General features: G+C 39.7%; 1 protein-coding gene across 1 annotated transcript; it reads right to left on the bottom strand.

The window, feature by feature from the left end:
* Positions 1-3,245: 3,245 nt before the first annotated feature.
* On the bottom strand, positions 3,246-5,671 carry LOC111268137 (uncharacterized). The gene is made up of 4 exons (XM_022846901.2): positions 4,973-5,671; positions 4,446-4,547; positions 3,642-3,723; positions 3,246-3,421 (listed from the first exon to the last, which is right to left on the bottom strand). The coding sequence occupies exons 1-4, from the start codon at positions 5,094-5,096 to the stop codon at positions 3,271-3,273; spliced, it is 459 nt and encodes a 152-aa protein (XP_022702636.1). The 5' UTR covers positions 5,097-5,671; the 3' UTR covers positions 3,246-3,270.
* Between the last annotated feature and the right edge of the window lie 12,304 nt (positions 5,672-17,975).

Raw genomic sequence — 17,975 nt, 5'->3', positions numbered from 1 at the left:
TGTATGAACGGCTATGAATTAAAGCGGCATTACTTAGACGTCGTCATCATTATTAAAATGTAAATATAATATATATTTATTGTAAATAGAAGACGAACTACAAAGAAAACAAGTGGGTAAATTAAGACGACACTAATTATAATAATAACGATAATATTAATGATAATGCTAATGATATAAATATTATTATTATAATAATGACATTGCAAGGTGGATGTTGTCGCTATTGATTGATGACATGATAATGATGTGAAGACAGAGCCAGGAACAATTGAAGTACTGAGAAATGAGGGCAAAATAAATGAGCGATGATGTGTCGGCAGATCACACAAAAATTAACATTGATGATAATATTTCTTCGTAATAATAGCAATGTCTAAAAGGAGACGTGATATTGCTTGCTGAAAACGGTGGTGAACGATGGGATAAATAGACAGGGGGCGGCTGAGAGTGCGATCAGAAAACGCATCGTCGGTACACGGAATTACACCGAAAAAATATACACAAAAAAATCCATAAGCGACAAGGCCGAGACGACAAAAGGTACCGGGGAGCAGTGCTTACGACGAACACATCATACAGAGGGTAAAGGCAGATAAATAGGAAAGAAATGAGCGGATACAAGAAATTTATTAAAACTGCTAAGTGTGTACATTTTAAATTACTTTATGTTACTTAAAGGTAGAAAAAATTAAATGAAAATCACGACGACAGCAACTAAAGACAGAGATAAAAGGACAAATACGATAATGTATAATGATGGAAAACGATGAATAAATTGTATCGATGAACGATGCTAAGAAAATCACTCAAATTCATGTTTTCACTGCCCACTAGTTAAACTTTCGGTTGGTAGATCAGATAAGTGGATTTGTTATATTGGCATGCCATTAGACCCGTACCAAAGCATGGTGCCAAAAGCAGTGTTTAGCATATAAGTTTTTTTTTTTTTGCAACTTATTAGGCATACGCGTATATATTACCGAGTTTCTAGTGCTATATGAACAGGTCCGAAGCATTTTCGATCGCTCGGAACTTTTGTATTCTGAAGAGTGTCGACAGGGAGAGTAACGAAAGCCATATGGTTAAAATATTTTCGTTTTTACCTAAGCAAAACAGTAACCAATCAGCCTCACCTATTAAGTTGTGGCCTTGTTCAGCGAGCCAACAGTCAAGACAGACTCGGGACGACAGATCCGGAAAGTCGTTCTACTTTGGCGACGTGCATATCTAACGAGTACGTAAGCATGCATAATATGTGTCAATAAAATAAGACGTTTTTTAGGGGTAAACCTACTGTTACGACGGGTTTAGTATGCCTCATTGCGAATTTGAAGCATAGCTAATAATCCTAATAATCGTGTTGCGGCTTACATCCGGTACTATATATATATATATATATATATATACTATTAAATATTGCTTCGCCATATTTCAAAACATCTGCGAACTTTGTATTTATTAACATCTTCCTTATGATACTGTTCTTTTTGCTCTCGAAGCTTTTAAAGAACAAAGAAAAATGATTCAGAAAATGTGTACGCTTATTTTATATAGAAAAAAAAATCGTAACGGCCAGTTTTGAGCAGAGAACGGTCACTTTTATTCTGACTCAAAAAAAACGGGCCGACGTAGCCTACTTACCGCGTTATAGGCATATTCTAATTGCTAACATTATAAAAAAGCAATGTCTATTACATGTTTGTTCCTGGTCCAGTGAAACAGTAAAAAGTGTCGGCGAACGAAAACAGCTAGAGAATGAGTTACATAAATAAGTGAAGCTTAGACAAAATAAATACTAATACTCGTGCCTAATTAGAGGCCCGTAGAGGTTGTCGTATTGCGTCAACTTACATAGTAAAATCAAAGTATCTATCTGCAGGCCTAAATCATCTCTGTGTTTCTTCCCTTTGCTGACAAACACGTCACCATCGCAGACGTAAAAAATAACAGTCTGAGAAGAAGCCTTGTGTCTGTCTATGTACAAAGTTTGCCGGCTCGTCTTAGATCGAATTGATAAAGTTCCCTATGTATCTTCTGTGTTAAAAATGTATAGAGAATAGACGCAATAACCTAATAATAATTAAGCAAATAGCAAAATGGTTAGATAGATATAGAATAGAAATAGGAAAAAAAAAAAAGAAAATTTGCCGCACCATTCGATCTATGTTTAAGTTTTAAACACGTTAAAGTGAGGTCTATGATACCCTTGGCGTGTAGGTGCAATGGTTCTGTTGCGATATCTTTTAAGAACACTACCGACGTACGGCAGCCGTTGATAAAATCGTTGGTTGTTTTGTGATTGGCATTTTAAGCGGGTCACTCTGTCGTAGCCGGACGGAGCTTTCGTTCGTCAGATAGAAAATAAAAAACTTCCCGCATCTTGTTGTCAGAATTTCTCTCGGAATCGTGCTCAATTTTAAAAATCAACCAAATACAAAAACATCATAATCCGCCTGCATAAAGTTAGTCGGTCGTTCGTTCGGAGATTTGCCCTAAGTTGACGTAAGATATCTAACTCAAGCGTTCCGGTCTAGATGTATATAACGTTACCGTGTTATAGTCGTTCCCGCTCTCCCTTTAGAACACCTCTTTATCCGATCATTGCTTGCATTGAGTAGTATTATGGTCTATAGGAATAACAAATTACCTTTTTTAAAGGAACTGTTTACCCAGTTGGGTTTCGGATGGCACAAAAATCGATTCGAGGAGAGTTTCCAGGAAGGGAAACGAACACTATTAACTGGGCACTAATGTGCTTCCGTCAATTGATTACTTACTTCTAATTAACCTAATAAAAAATCATATTCTTACGCTGAAGACGTACTGGTAAACATCAGTATCAGTCAAATTGAAACATTGCTCGTTAGGAATCCTCATAATTATTTTTGCGATACGTTTATTTTTATTATTCTACTACGTGGGTGATGGACGAAAAAAACCTACTCCCTCGAGTAGCCTAATTCATAAGTAAATGATCCTATCGTTGCACTCTTCAAAGCTTATACTTAAAATCGTAACTCTCGTAGCGAATTAAAAAAATTTGCTTTGATCTTGTTAGACGCGGCAAAAATACTTTATTCTAGCTATAGCTTAAATTCTGGGCCAATTGTTCGATCATTTTATCCGTTACTACATGTTCGCCCTAAGCATTTCTGTGTGATGTGGGCTTTTACCGTTACTAAATATCGTATATATATACTATAGCTCAATGTCTAGATGCATAAGGTACGAATGGCGACTAATTCACGGGTTGAGAGTTTCTTGTGTTTATTTGCAATAGTGTGAGATAAGCCCCTTTCGGGGTCGGCGATACGGCCTCGGTTTCAAATCGCCCGGGCTGGCTTCGACGACGCTGAAACTGCCGTGATCCCCGTGATCCATCGCTCCTTGGACACACACCATCACGTGCTTGCAGCATCTGCAACAGCATAAACGTCGGTAGAAATGGTCCGCTCTGGAACAGGGGCGTCGGCGACTACCTGCTCACCCCCCAAAAAGTGACTCTTCCGACAATCGCTCATCGGCGAGAAAGCGGTCTAAATCTTGTTATACATTCAAATTAAGCCAATGTTAGATCAGCGTGCACCAAGATAGACGCTCTGTATACGCACTGCAAATTGTATTAATTAGCTACGTACCTTGGATAAGGTTGAGTTTCATTGCTCAGGGGCCAACAACCACGAATCTGCGGTGGAGGGCATCCTGTTACTTCAAGGTGACCTGCTCATAAATACCAAATGACCTTCAATTGATTGTTTACCAAAGAGAGAGCGTTAGTGGATTTTTTCTTAAATTCAAGTTGTATGCAGTTATGATTAACACGACCAATGACGTAACTTATGATCTAGCACGATCGTGCCATTCTACAGCGGAAGCTTCAATATTTCCCAAATATCGCGGGAACATGGCTATATCCTAGCGATAGCGTTCTTCTTTCGCGGATAACCTTCAAACGCTGCAGCGAAAATATCCTACCTCCATTGCCCATACCTGGGATAGAGAGAAAATTAAAGGCCAAATGACGCTTCCTAACGATAATAGAACCACGGCATTCTAATTCTACTTTATGCGTCACGCGTTTATTATGAACAACCCCAGATATTTTCACAAACACAACGTCATGGCTAATACCAATGAGTTTGTCTAGGTAGAGATGCGCTCACACTCAGTGTTTGTAAGGCAAAAATGTTTAGTGTTAGATAAGTTTAAATCATTTCCTTTTGCTCTAACATAATGCTTGTAAATTGTTGTAGGAAAAGTACCCTTTTAGCTCGCCACTTTGCTCCGTGACTGTGGTTGCCATCGGCCAATATTAGGTACAACTGAGCCTACCTCATTAGTCGATCGAAGTATAGAGTTGGAATAAAACGTTGCATTAACCACAATACGTTTATCAGCGGATCAAATGATAGGGATCAATGATATAATACCATACCACTAACCTTGTCCACCGGCATTAATAAAGCACCTGTGTCTTTCGCACAGGCCTTTTGGGTAATAATCTCCTGTGAATAGGACGGCGTATATAGGATGCACGCATTTATCTGATACAGGTCAGCAGATGCAAAAAGATCTTTGAATTAACAACCGTGTGTGTAACATGTACTTACTGTTTCTATCCGTTCTCTTGTTCCTATTTTAATCATACGACAGATTAGGGATACAGTTTTGTGGCGCTAGGGAAATAGGATAGGCCATAGAAAACGAAGAAATAACTGTAGTTAATTTGATTTGATATATTGCTAATTATATATTGCACACGAAGAACATCTGATTTGAGAAATAAAAAATGATCGCTAACTAACTCCTCTCAATTTCTTCTAAAGAGAAGGATTGATATCGTCGTTGATTTTACCTCAAAGTGATAATGGTGGACGGGTACGGAGAAACGGGTTAGCGAATGCGCACCCAATACTGAGAACAATACACTCTTTTCTGAGAATGCACCACGAAAAAATGCTGTACTTACCCATTTTTGTCTTGACGTTCGGGTAGTAACTATACGAAAGTGATCTGGCACTACTGCTTTGTATATCTTCAATATTACCAACTGTCACCAACGCGACGATCAGACTTTCAACGAGTTTCAACATGCTAGTTAATTCAGCCACTATGTCGCTCGTTACACGTTGAAGATTTTCTATTTTTTTACTTGCTCAGGTCTCTAAATACATGCACTAATCAGCTCTTGATTTTAAGACTACACATTGATGTAATTTAGCATGGTTTTAGCCTTCCGACGTAAAAAATTATCGACCGCAAGAAGCTGAACGACCGATCGAAATGAGCTTAGTTCTGTGATAGTTTATGGCCAAATCAAATAAAGGCGATAAAGAACAAACGGTTCATCATTTCAACGTATATCGTTAGCTGAAGTTACGCCGCAGGTGGCTAAATGGCTGGTTTGTCGGCTATTCAAAGATTCTCGAATTAAGGAGTTGTTTTTTCTACGGGATCACAGTTCTTACTCGTTAGTCACTTGGCTTCTAGTTGAACAGAAAGATAGCAACCCGTGCGCGAATAGAACGGTTTCCTACTAGAGACAGCGACCGTGTAGCGTGAAGCTACTTTCGTCGCTGCCCCGATGACTCGAAACGGCAGGCGACAATAGCAATACGAAGAGTAAAATTATCGCTACTGCTGTCGGTCATGCGTAACAGTTGAGACTAGACCTAACTAGAAGGCGTCTGGATATTTTGTGATGGCAAAATCAAGGGATCTAGATTGTGTCGCGCTCTATGGTGATAACTTTAATAGGGACTGAGTTTCACTTATCTTGCAAATGGGCTAAATATTTAAAACAAAATTTAATAGTTATGTTCTAATTTGATGTTGTCTAGCTAGCGTAAAATGAGGATCTCTGGGTATTGACTAAGGTCCGCTATTTACAATTGAAAAAATGCAGTGTTCAAAGCCGAAATCGCCTGCACGTAGCGCTTAATATTTAACACAAACTCTGCCCGTTTTCGTATTCACTGCGTACCATTTACTCAATAGAATATTAATTTCGTTGGGAATACGTCGGGTCACGGTACGGCAAAAGATACACATTGCCTGAAGTAATTCTAGCAGCTTGAACTGCACTCTAAAAAAAAATAACGTGAGAATTGAGTAAAAAATATTTGACGGTTTCGCCTAGCGTGCAAATTTTTCCACCAATGCTATGTACATATTGGACCAGGTATGACCAGAACGAAGCCTGTATCTGAAAATGTATGTTCTATATGTATGAAGTTATTAACCTCGGCCTGAACGATACGATGAGATGAAGCTGCAAAATGAAGCATCTATGGTCTCGAGTTCGCTGGTTTTATTGCTATATAGCGAAGATTTGAGTACACTACAGCGAAAATGGTGTGGTAAAGAGTGAATTTGTGCTGCCTGCGATGGCGTTGTATTTGGATGGCACATTTGTCTTCGACGGGTACGCCCGTTCCGAAGCAATTCATTGATGAGCAAAAAATGTTGACATTTTAGCTCGCTCATTGCCTTCGTATAGACGATAAATGTACATATTCGTAAATAAACTCGGAACAAAAAAGAAAAACACACGGTCGAATTTAGACTTTCCGTGTCTCTGATAATACAGGCAATGGCACGCTTAGCCTCAACGCCCTGGATATGTCACTTCCAGAATGCAATTTTTCGAAATACGGCATGTCTTACTGCTCACTTGACAGTGGAAATGCATTAGGTATCACAGAGACGCAGAAGTGCTATCAAGTTGTTAAATGGCGATTAGAAACAACTCTTTATCTGCACAAGAAAGCTGTGGCATTTCGTTCTTAAAAACAGTAGGTCGGGGGCGCGCTGCTGAAGATTTTAATAATCCATTGTATGCGGACAAAGCAGCGTAGTACCGTTAGAAACGTTATGGCTAACAGAGAAAGCACAAAATACAATAATTTTGTTCTTTTATATAAACTGTAGAGGATTCATGTAATGTTGCCGAGACTCGAAACAACAATGTACCCACGTAGGCCTGTTGGGGTAATCATTGATTGACTCTGATTACAAATCGTCCTTCGACACTTCTGATTTCGAGCCTATTGAGCTGTAGGCACACCTAGGTCAAAGTAAATCTTTTGTTGAATTTACGACGAACTTCTTTTATTTGCAAAAGAAAAATACTGTGTTGTGCTTTATAAAGTACTCTTAATACTTAATAAAGTTTCGGTGACTATGGCCAGTAGCTCAAGAGAACCTGTTCTCTCTAATTTTCATCAAGAGATACGCATTCCACTGAAATGTAAAATGCATATATATATATATATATATGAACAAGGTAAATATAATTAGTTAAATATAATTAGGTAATCAGTCGACATATACTATAGAAGAAATCTAATGATGAAAAAAAATTATATGCAGCAGTATTGAGCCCCCTGTAGGCGATATGGTAATCTCATTCTTCTAGTCTACCAATAACATGCATAAAGTATATAAACAGGGCGAGGGCAGTGTCGATCGTAAGCTCTAACTTGCACTTAGTACGTTCTTTAGCCACTTGTTGTACAATAAAAGTGTGACGAACGCCAGCTGCCCTTCAACATAAATCATCTATGAGGAAAGAGCAGTTAGATCCAACCCAAGCTGTGAATTTAGTTCCTTATAGCCTTTTTCTATTCGAAGAATTATTCATTGCTTTTACCGGAACGGTGTACGCATAGACGATACGTATGTGATCAGAATTCTAATGATCTTTTTCTGGCTGTGTACCAAACATTCAGTATGAATAGAATTTTATTTATTTTCATTATTATATAAAATCCCAGAGGTGAAACACACTAAAAACCGCAAACAGAAGTTTAGAGAATAACATTGAAGGGTCTCGTATCGCTATCGTGATTTGTTATTAATATAAAAATTTTGCTTTATTATGAGAATTTGTATAGCAACGAATAGAGGGTAAAAATGGTTTATTGATTTACGGCTGTGACACGTACAGACGTGACGTCACGTTGGAAGCTATACATGTTACGTCTATCCGAAAATGTTATGACTGTGTTACCTGTTTGTTTGCTATTATTACGGTAGTATATAATGTGAGACAGCCATAAAAATCGCCCTGTGCCTGTGCCTTTGATAAAAGAGTCTTAAAACAATTGTTTAATCATTGAAATGATAAGCGGCAGTCGTCTTATTATGCTGTCATGTTTTCTGGCGGTGGCAGGTGCATTGGCCCGCTCCAATTACTTCGCTTTCCTTTTGGTTTATTCTTTCTTTGCAGGTAAGTATTCGAGCTATCGTAGTAAAGCGTAGTAACTTAATGGCAAGTTTTGCTCTGGCGGTTAGTTAAATAATTCGATGTAAGTTCATCGACTTTGACTGACCGGCCGTTCGACCGACGATATAGCCTGTAGCTATTTACCAGGTTTACCAGCTTTACGTCCATTACTCGGCAGGCAACCAACTGTGTCTATGAATCTACAGCACCATATCTACCCACGATTTGCAGGCGAATGCTAAGCTACAACGACCGCAATGATGGCATAGCGGGTAGTATGTTTGCCTGCTAAGCTTAACCTCCCAACTCTGTCAAGAAGACATCAGCAAAACGTAGACATAGTAGAAATCCCAGAGGTCATTACCGAGTGGAGAGAAAGAACAGGTGTAAGGATAATGCTGGAAAAATCCTTGGCCCAAATGGAGGGCCACCGGACATAGTCTAGACATTCGCCTGATCTGTTGGAGACCTCGTAAATAATTTGTGGGGCTTCCACAAAGTTGGAAAGGTACAGAACTTGCTCTAATCCCCAAAAGCGTTCCGCTTTTGGGGAATCCTGCTGTCTCGATGTCTTATCACAAATATGTCTTAATTAATACAATCGCCAATGTAATGGAGATTACCCTAACCCACAAGCTGGAGTAAAAGATTAAGGAAAAGGAGACGTTGTTAAAGAACCAAAACCAGAAGCTCCTTCTTAACATATTGGACGTTAAAAATGCCTTCTATGGGAAGCTAGAAGGTTCTGATAAATAAACTAAGGCAAGAAAGAATCTCACTTCATCTGAAACGAATCCTTTTCTCGTCTCTTGAGAATAAGTATCCTTATCGTATAACTCCAAGTACTTGAACAGCTACTTAGAAAACGTAATGTCATCGCAACGGATGAATATAGCTCCCGAAATAAATGCCCCACGAAAACCGAACGCGACTTCAAAGAAACCTTCGATCCGGTGCCCTGATACAACGTTGTGCTCACGCTGGCCGATTAAGCTTCCCCTATTAATGTGCTCGATCTTCTCGATACATAAAAACTACTGCATCGCAAGTACTATATTGACCGGCCAGACTTTTCTCGAAGCAGTCGATACTTTTACATGCCGACATGAGGATGCTGTGCCGATGTTTGAATGCAATAACATCGACTTCTCAGTAAACGTGGGGTTTGATGTCTTGAAGGAAGGAAATAGGGAAATGCACCTGTAAGTACGCCTGCTATATTCGTTTCTTTTTTATGGAGCGTAGAGAGCCGGTTGGTGTATAAGATCAGTTGCCGGAAATAAGAGACCAAATGTGTTTTCCACATACCTCGACTTGTAGAGATTTGACAAGAATCGCCAGAAGCTGAACTCTTTCCAGCAACACGGACCACAGATTATAGTCCACAGAAGAACATTATGGAGTATGCCATCAATACATGTAACAACTGGGCACGAGTTAAAGACGCTGCAAATGGTTTTTAATTGCTGCGAACTGCAAAACACACCTCTAATCCGTGCAGCAGAGGAAAAAAACGCGATGATACTTTAAACCGTATCGTCAGATTGGTCTTATATCTAATACAACTGCTTAAGCTATTGCAGCAGTATAATGTATCTTTGGGTTGAAAAATAAATACAGAAGGCCAATCCGAAATCATTTTGATATCGCCTTTCAATAAAGTTTAAACCACTTCGCTCGAAGTATCGGCATGGTTATCTAATAACATCCAGTGGGATTTTTTCTATAATTATTTCGTTTGCCGATGATATTAGAGGTAAGAACACAAAAACGCAAAAAAGTTAATATCGTTTGGGATGTTTAACCCGCTGCTCAGCCTCACCCTTTACTGCGTGTATATTGAATCAGCCCTGATCCTATCCGAGAAGTATGACTGCGAGGGTTGTCCAGTAGGGAGTCCTCGACAAACCTGGACGCATTTGCCCCTATTAAAATCCGCGAGAAACAGGTTTACATTGCGAAGTATCAGCCCGGATGTGAAGTATCATATGGAATCATTTTTTCATGGTTTTTTGCCATCCGTTTTGCACTTCATCGTGTTAGAAAGCAATGAACTTCGCTGCGATGAATTTACCCTCAGAGGAATTTAGCGTAACACCTTTTTCGTATCTTAATAATTAGCATTGTAGCTATCCATGATTTATTAGGACTACACCTTTTCTGCTACTGTAAATGGTCTATGGCAATGCTTACGTCTATGTACTAAGTAGCGGACGAATTGGTTGATAATGGTGGCCTACACAGTCCATACAGTTGCCACGATAAGACACTGCTGTCGCGGCCAATCGCTTGGTTAGTATTTTATTATGTCTCTTGCTTTATGACTGAACGCATAAGGGTTTGCTCGCATAAAGGTTAAGTAGTGCTGTGTTATATGGGAATATATATAAGAAAGTATGGGAACAAACACGGGATAGCTAAACGTCACACTTTTTCGTCATTTTGCCTATCGATTTTTTACCTAGCCATGGCTTATTGTTTTGTGGTGATTGGGATATTTAATAGGACGTTCTACATAATGGTCAGACAAAAACTCTTCACAATTGGCATCAACGTGTCTTTGGAGCCCTATTGTTGTGAGTCGCTCCCGATGTTACCAGCCCTGGAACGAACCGTAGCTTTATCTAACGTTTAGCTCAGACGCATCTGATAGACAGGTTCTTTATTACGTGCGCAAATGAAATAGCTGCCACTGTAAATTATTGTGTTTTAGTAAAAAGTGCAAAAAGAAAAAGCATTTATGGAGGTCGTATAAGTTCTCGTGAGTTTGAATGTCAATACCATAACTGGCCAGCGTTTCACACCGAGCACGCACGCTCCATATCGAATAGCACGAGTCTGCACGTACGACGAAATAAAGACTGAAGAAACGCGCTCGAGAATTAAACGCTACGATAAGTGCGCCACCCGTAAATGCCTTCAGCGGACATATTCAATATTTTTATTTAGCGTACACTTAGCGCGATGCAGAGTTAACGTTGGTTGAAAATCCTGACCATATAATGTTATGAATCTGTCGGATAGTTTCCGAATTTCGCTCCGAGATCAGAAATGACTTTGACGAGTTTGAAGTCAAACTGTAGCACTACGGATACACACGTCGTCGATGTGGCCAGAAATGAGATCAACGTGGTTCGGCTATGAACAAAACAGGCAACTCGAAGAGAATCCCATCTTTCATCCTGACGAAGCACCTGCCACAGGATCAATGAAGGATCTGTGTCATGTAACCAATTTTTCATGGCACACTCATGTGTCCGTCTGTGTAAAGCATAACGTTCGATCTCGATGAGTAAGTCGGTCAGATTCGAGCTCTTCGAGGCGATCACATAGAGCTGAATGGTGAAGCATAGGTTGCTTATGAGATACATAAACGATTCTTCAATTGCAGCCTCCGTCACTAAGCGGCCGATGCTGACAATCATCTCCAGGAAGATCTGTATATAGGCGAGCGAAAGTGGCGTCGCATACAGTTCGTTGAGATCTCTTATAGAATCTCGCAGTTGCCATTTTGCTTTTAGTAGTATATACGGGTCGCTGCTCGGCGTTGCAGTAGCTGCCAGAAGGGATCTATAGCGATTTCTCAATGACGACATAGCTTCCACATAGATCATAATCATGAACGTCCTTAAAAAGGGTAGAACAATAGAGCAGAAGCAGTTTGCGGATTCAAGTAGTTGACTTGTGTGTATTTGTTTGAAAAAATATCTCGATTGGCAAATTGTATATGGCATGCTCAGAATTAGCACAAATACATGCCACACAAGGGTTCGATTCGCGTCTTCGAGAAGCTCCAAAAGTATCGTCTTCTCAAAAAGAATAGGCCAGAGCATGTTAACCCACATGATTGCGAAAATAGCCCCATCGATAGTATGCGCAATCATTACGCAGTTCGCGGCGCCCTTTAACAATCCCAGAATCTCAACGAAGACTAGGTAGACAAAGGTTCCGTGTATTCCTAGCCAAAGAAGGACCAACAGGCGGGATAAATGACGCAGCCTTGCCGAGTCCCATAGGTCCAAGCCAAAAATAAAACTTGCCACTGTGAACAATTTGTTATACGGCTCTTTTCGTCCTGTTAACATGTTTGAGATATTCGTCACATCACCAAAGGGCACACATCTTAGCATGAGCAGTGGTCCGAGATCAGGCTACGAGAAGCTAGCAAGCGACATCGCCCAAATGGGCGCACATCAGTAGCTACTCGCATGAGTGAGGGCTCGCTGTATGATCGAAATGCATTAGTCTACATTAATCAATTGATCGGTAAATGTGGACAAACAATATGTTAACCGGGAATCTCGCGCAGTTACCCCCTGACATTTTATGCTCGACAACGGCAGGCCTCGTATACAATGCAATACGTACGACTATTATCCATATATGCTGTCCTACTTTGTCTATCGAAGTAAGCACCGCGCGCAACGCCAGCTCGTATGTAACTGCTGGAAAGTGTCTCGATAAAGGTCTGTCTATTGTACGGTAAATCCATTGTTATGCATAAGTAAGATGCTCGATAAGGTTGTCGGACTTCGACACGTGCATCCGACGAAGTGGATGATCGGAAGTCGGATTCGCTACCATGTATCCAATACAAATAACGAATCCCATCGAGATCTGGCCAAGGTTGGGGGGAATACCGTCTGATGTTGACGACTGCGTCACATATTTCATTAAGTAGTCTATCATTCAATCGAGACTCCTTGAGAGTTCCCGCAAGGGGATGGCGACGACGCTTCGAAGAGTACATAGCCTCCAGGCAAACTATGACACGGTATGAAGGTTCACGTAACCGCACAATTATCAATACGTCATGCCTGACATTATTTTTTTTATCGAAATTGTCCTTGCAAGCAAAAGTAATAGAGCACTAGCTTCCACAAACGCTCCGAATCCTTCATCATTTCAATGATAAGTACTTCTCGTGAAAGTATAAAGGACTTTATAGTGTAAATAAAAATTATGGTCCAATGCAGAATCCAAGGTGTTACTAGCCTAACAAAAAAAAGGGACATATATTTGCGTAGAATACCAGCCACATGGAAAGAAAGCATGGGGACATGAGAAGGAGCTTCAAATAAAAGTAAACAGTCTGCTCTGTTTCTAATCGATGGAACGTAATGAGTAAGAATGGTCCTTACTTTATCTTGACCCTTTTCTATTTCGCAGGCTAAGTTAATATGATCATAACAGGTGGCCTTTTATGACTGTCGGAAGTTCTTTATCACTATACGAAGGGTATGAACAGTTGCTAGTTCGTTCTTAGATTAATCAGATTCTTCAGGCTTACACGACTGCTTCTACAGTTACATTGATAACTAAGTAAGTTTCTTTGTCCATACAGGTTATGTGTTATGCGTAGAAACCAACTATTGACAACCATGTATCTCAAGAGAAACAACAAAACACCGATGCAACAATAGCCGACGCGCAATTAGATGCTAAACGCATTGAGCTATAAGAGGGGGTAATGCGACTAGAGCAAACAATCACTTGTTGACTGTATATATACATATAGTTCAACATCAGATAGCTGTGTGATAGATCTATCTATAGATATATATAGACGAAAAAGAGCAGGTAAACCTTTTTAAAACAGTAACTTTACTAGAATTGAGATAATCCTAGATTTTCCAATGAAGGTGGAATTTTCACAAGTATCAATAATATATATTGTGTTCTTGAACATGCAAATTCTGAAGGACACCCGAAGGACTCCCTTGCCTAACCAAAATTCTCTTTTTTTGTAAAACATATACTAACTACTATATACACAACTAATCCACAATCGTTATCATGAAAGCTAGTCAACTAGACAGATGCCCCTGTCAAGATGATAAGCTTAAGACTGTGGACATTATTATTACATGAAGTTATTTTTACAGCTAAATTCATCAACAAACCGCAAAGTGAAGTTGGATGTTTCTGGGTTTCCGTGAATGAGGTGCTGCTTCAATGATGCATGCGGATAGACCCATTAACCAAAATAGAGCTCGACTGCGGTCTAGTGAAAAGCAGTAGTATGCAGAGTGCATGTCCGATAAGGTACATCAGTGAATTAGAGAGGCTACGGTCTCTCGTGAGTTCGCTAAATATAAACCCTATCAAAATATCGGCTTGAGAAGTGATATAGCTGTCGACCTGTGAAATAACCAGTCCTGTAGCCCTACTTAATCTGTTCTGAACTATCTGTTCGATGTGAAGTTCCCGATACAAAGGCATGGCAAATTATGACTCGTAGCGTGATCACGTTAGCTGAATTGAGTTTACTGAAATGAGTGAAACTGTACATTTTAGTTAGAACGGGCATTCTGAACGGCCTCTGAAAGCTAGACATCATGAATTTAGAAAAAAAAAAAAGTCAATTAGTAAGGGATTGCCTAGAGAAGTTTGGAGCTCAAGTAACGAAGAAGAATGCTGAGCTGTTGTGAATAGTTGCCTAAGATTGAAAGTACTTGAAAAAAGATAGACTGGGTCGGTAAAGAAAGATGGTATGTATAAAAAATCTATCCAAAGAAAGATATCCAAAAAAGACCGCAGTTACAAGCTGAATGAAATCTTTTTTTTTCAAATTTTAGTTATATATAATAAAGGAGAGGTCTCGAATTCGATTGATATCGGCCACAACCACGCATGACGTAGAGTTGTCAGGAACTATTCATAAAGGGGAAATATTCAGCGAACTTGTTCTGACGCGTTAGATTGCAACATCAATCAGATAGAGGACTTTAGCCTGAAGGTAGACGCAGCCTGTGGCTAGTGGTGAACGGTCATAGCTGTTATCTTGATGTTTATATCGTTTACCCGATGCAAAATGGCTATTACGTATGGGCAAAGGTGGAATAAGGGCATTGAGGGGTGTCTATGATAATGCGTCGTCAAAATACTATGTGTTACTTATAGCAGACATTTTACCGTAAACACTTTCAACCCGACCCAATCTGATGAATGGCAAGCTTATAGCGCGCAATTTGCGCGGATTCACAGTAACCTCAAAAAAAAAAGATCTCTTTCTTCGTTTACTCCTAAAATAATTTTACATTCTACTTGAAGTAGATTTTCAATAACTCGTAAGATCAATCACAGCATGACATAGATATAATGCGATCGACTACCACGGTGGCGTCAGGACGGTAGTACTGAGGTTATAGCTATGATTTTCCAGATACGATCCGATTCCGATGCTTTTCTTTGATGAGTGAAACTCTTAATATAACGCTGTATAATAACACTAACTGTTATGAACAGACGACCCTTATTTTATAGTTTATTTCTACCAAATAAATAGGCAGTGTAACAAAGATTTGAAAAAAAGAGTCTTTTATGTTGTTGCGTTGTTCCCTTCGTCGGAAGGTGCTAGTCATCTGACGTTAAACAAGTTCGGTATTACTTCATGGCAGATAAGAGACTATTGATAACTGCACTTATCTGATAATAATACGATTCAGTAAAAGAGAAAAATATGATAGGTACACGACTTAGGCCATAAACGTAACATCCCACAAAATGGCTGTCCCCCTTTCTATCGAATCGAACTATTGTTAATGTAAACGATAGACAAGTTTCCTTTGTCATGTTGATCGTTATTATGTTTACAGAAAATATTCGTCTTTGAATTTCGAGAACGCAACGTTCCACCGCCGTACAATTATGCAATAGTGGCCTACCAACATTAACTGAGTCATAAAACATAACTGACCCAATAGGAACGAAAGTCCTAAACAGATTTACGTTTTAATCATAAGATCACACAGTTGTGCGTCAACTAAGCATCTCTGCATGAAGTAAGGAGAATAGGTAGCAAACAACGAGTCAACACGAACACGTCACCTGTGTTTCTGGATGACGTCAACGTTACAACGCCGCAGTGGCTCTTTGAAAGCAATGTTGATGTAGAACATAAGTAGGAACGTTCAAAAGAAAGGAAGCGACAGCTGTGGTTTTACATCCGACTCGTCCATTCCAGCATCTGAGCTTCATTATGAAGACGTTCATAGGCGCAGGATGCCTTGAAAGAGTGAAAAGCATCCGTATCTTCCAAGCGCATCCTATATCAGCTGCAAGAATCTTCAGAAGCATATTTCATCTGAACACAACAGGCTACATGGTACATGTAGTGATTGCAACAAAAAATAGCTCATTGATACTTATGCCCAATGCTTTGCATTCTAGATTGATCATTTAGATCTACATGACTATTCCCTAATTAGCCAAGTATATAAGTAAAGAGACGGGTCATAGGTAACTTCTCAAATCAAGCCTAAGTAAAGGATTACGTTTTCGTCTTACGCCCAACGAATTGATAAGCGCACATTTAAGCTATTGAAAGGGTCAAGTCTGTCATATCAGCGATATTCAGCTATCTCCCGAGCTTTTGCGAATCTTAATCCGGTAGATAAGACAACCTCAATTACCTATAATTTTTTCAACACATTTCTACTCACCAACGCAAACAAATACGATACTGCTCTACTGTGTTTCCTTTTATTTAATTGAATTAGATAGCTATCAAATATTGTAGGTTACATGCGCAACTTTACAGTGATAAAAGCGGTAAGTCCTTTACTTTCATATTCGACGCCATTCTGCTCTAGAGAAAAACAGTTGTTATTTGCCAATTGCAAGAAAATGCAGAAAGAAAAAGGAAACTAGTTCCGCCCCGCACCGAGTTTCTATTTTCTATTTAGCTGAATAGAGCCTCGTTTACGTGCGGTTTCGATCCTGCCCGTTTTATGCAGATGCACCATTAGGGATCACTATCCCTTAACTAAAAGGTCCCGTGTCTAAAGTTCAGATACCAGCTAACTCGGCAAATACTGGTCATCCTCAGTGTGGAACGAATATCACGAATGCTCGCTCCTGTAAATCACAATTGTGCCTGTCAGTGCAGATGAATGAATGAATGAATGAATGAATGAATTCTTTTTCGTTAATAGTGCTGCCTTCAGTGATTTTGCAAGGCTTCCAACTATCCCAACAGCCTTATTGTGAAACTGCATTACGAGGAACACAAGGTGACACACGGGGTCAACAACGGTATAAATTTATCCTGACTGTCTTCAAGAAAGTCTACCCGGTAGGTGTTTCGTATTAGATTTAAATATGTCCAAAACATTTATGATCTATTATCTCTAGTCATTTTCGTCACTGTCATCAAATCTCTTGGGGGATTTCGATTACGGAACAGGTGGCGCTGCAGTTGCGAGTAGTGGGCCCGTAAGACTAAAGCCGGCATATTTAACCAAGAACAGCTTCATCCTGATATGTTTCTGGCCAAGTAGATATATAAGCGTTTGAAAAAGTTTTCGGCTTGTGACGAAATTGCCGAAAAACAGTGAACCGCACAGATATCTCGATAGAGAGAAGAGACAATGGTGTTATAAGTAACGATTTCCCCTTGGATACCGAGTCACAAAAATGCCACTTAGGCTCCATAGGGACCTTTACATTGTCGCATTTTCTATTCCACAATAAATCCATGAGTAGACTCTGACGACGCTCTAACGATAAAACAATTTCTGAGCTGGCTAAAAGGCTTAAATATTCTGAAAAATAGGTCACAGAGGACAGGACAACAAGCTCCACTAGATCATCTCTTAACGGTGTCTCAACTTCGATTTGATATGGTGAACGAAGGTAAGCGTGCATGTTCCTTCTAAATGACACCTCTATGACCGAGAATTTCCAGGAGCAGATTCCTTGTCAATACGACAGACCATGTAATATACGTACGTGAGTACGACAA

The sequence above is a fragment of the Varroa jacobsoni genome, unplaced genomic scaffold (assembly GCF_002532875.2).
Source record: "Varroa jacobsoni isolate VJ856 unplaced genomic scaffold, vjacob_1.0 scaffold_1260, whole genome shotgun sequence".
In the NCBI taxonomy this organism is placed as follows: domain Eukaryota; kingdom Metazoa; phylum Arthropoda; class Arachnida; order Mesostigmata; family Varroidae; genus Varroa; species Varroa jacobsoni.
This window is presented reverse-complemented; position numbering and strand designations above follow the sequence as displayed.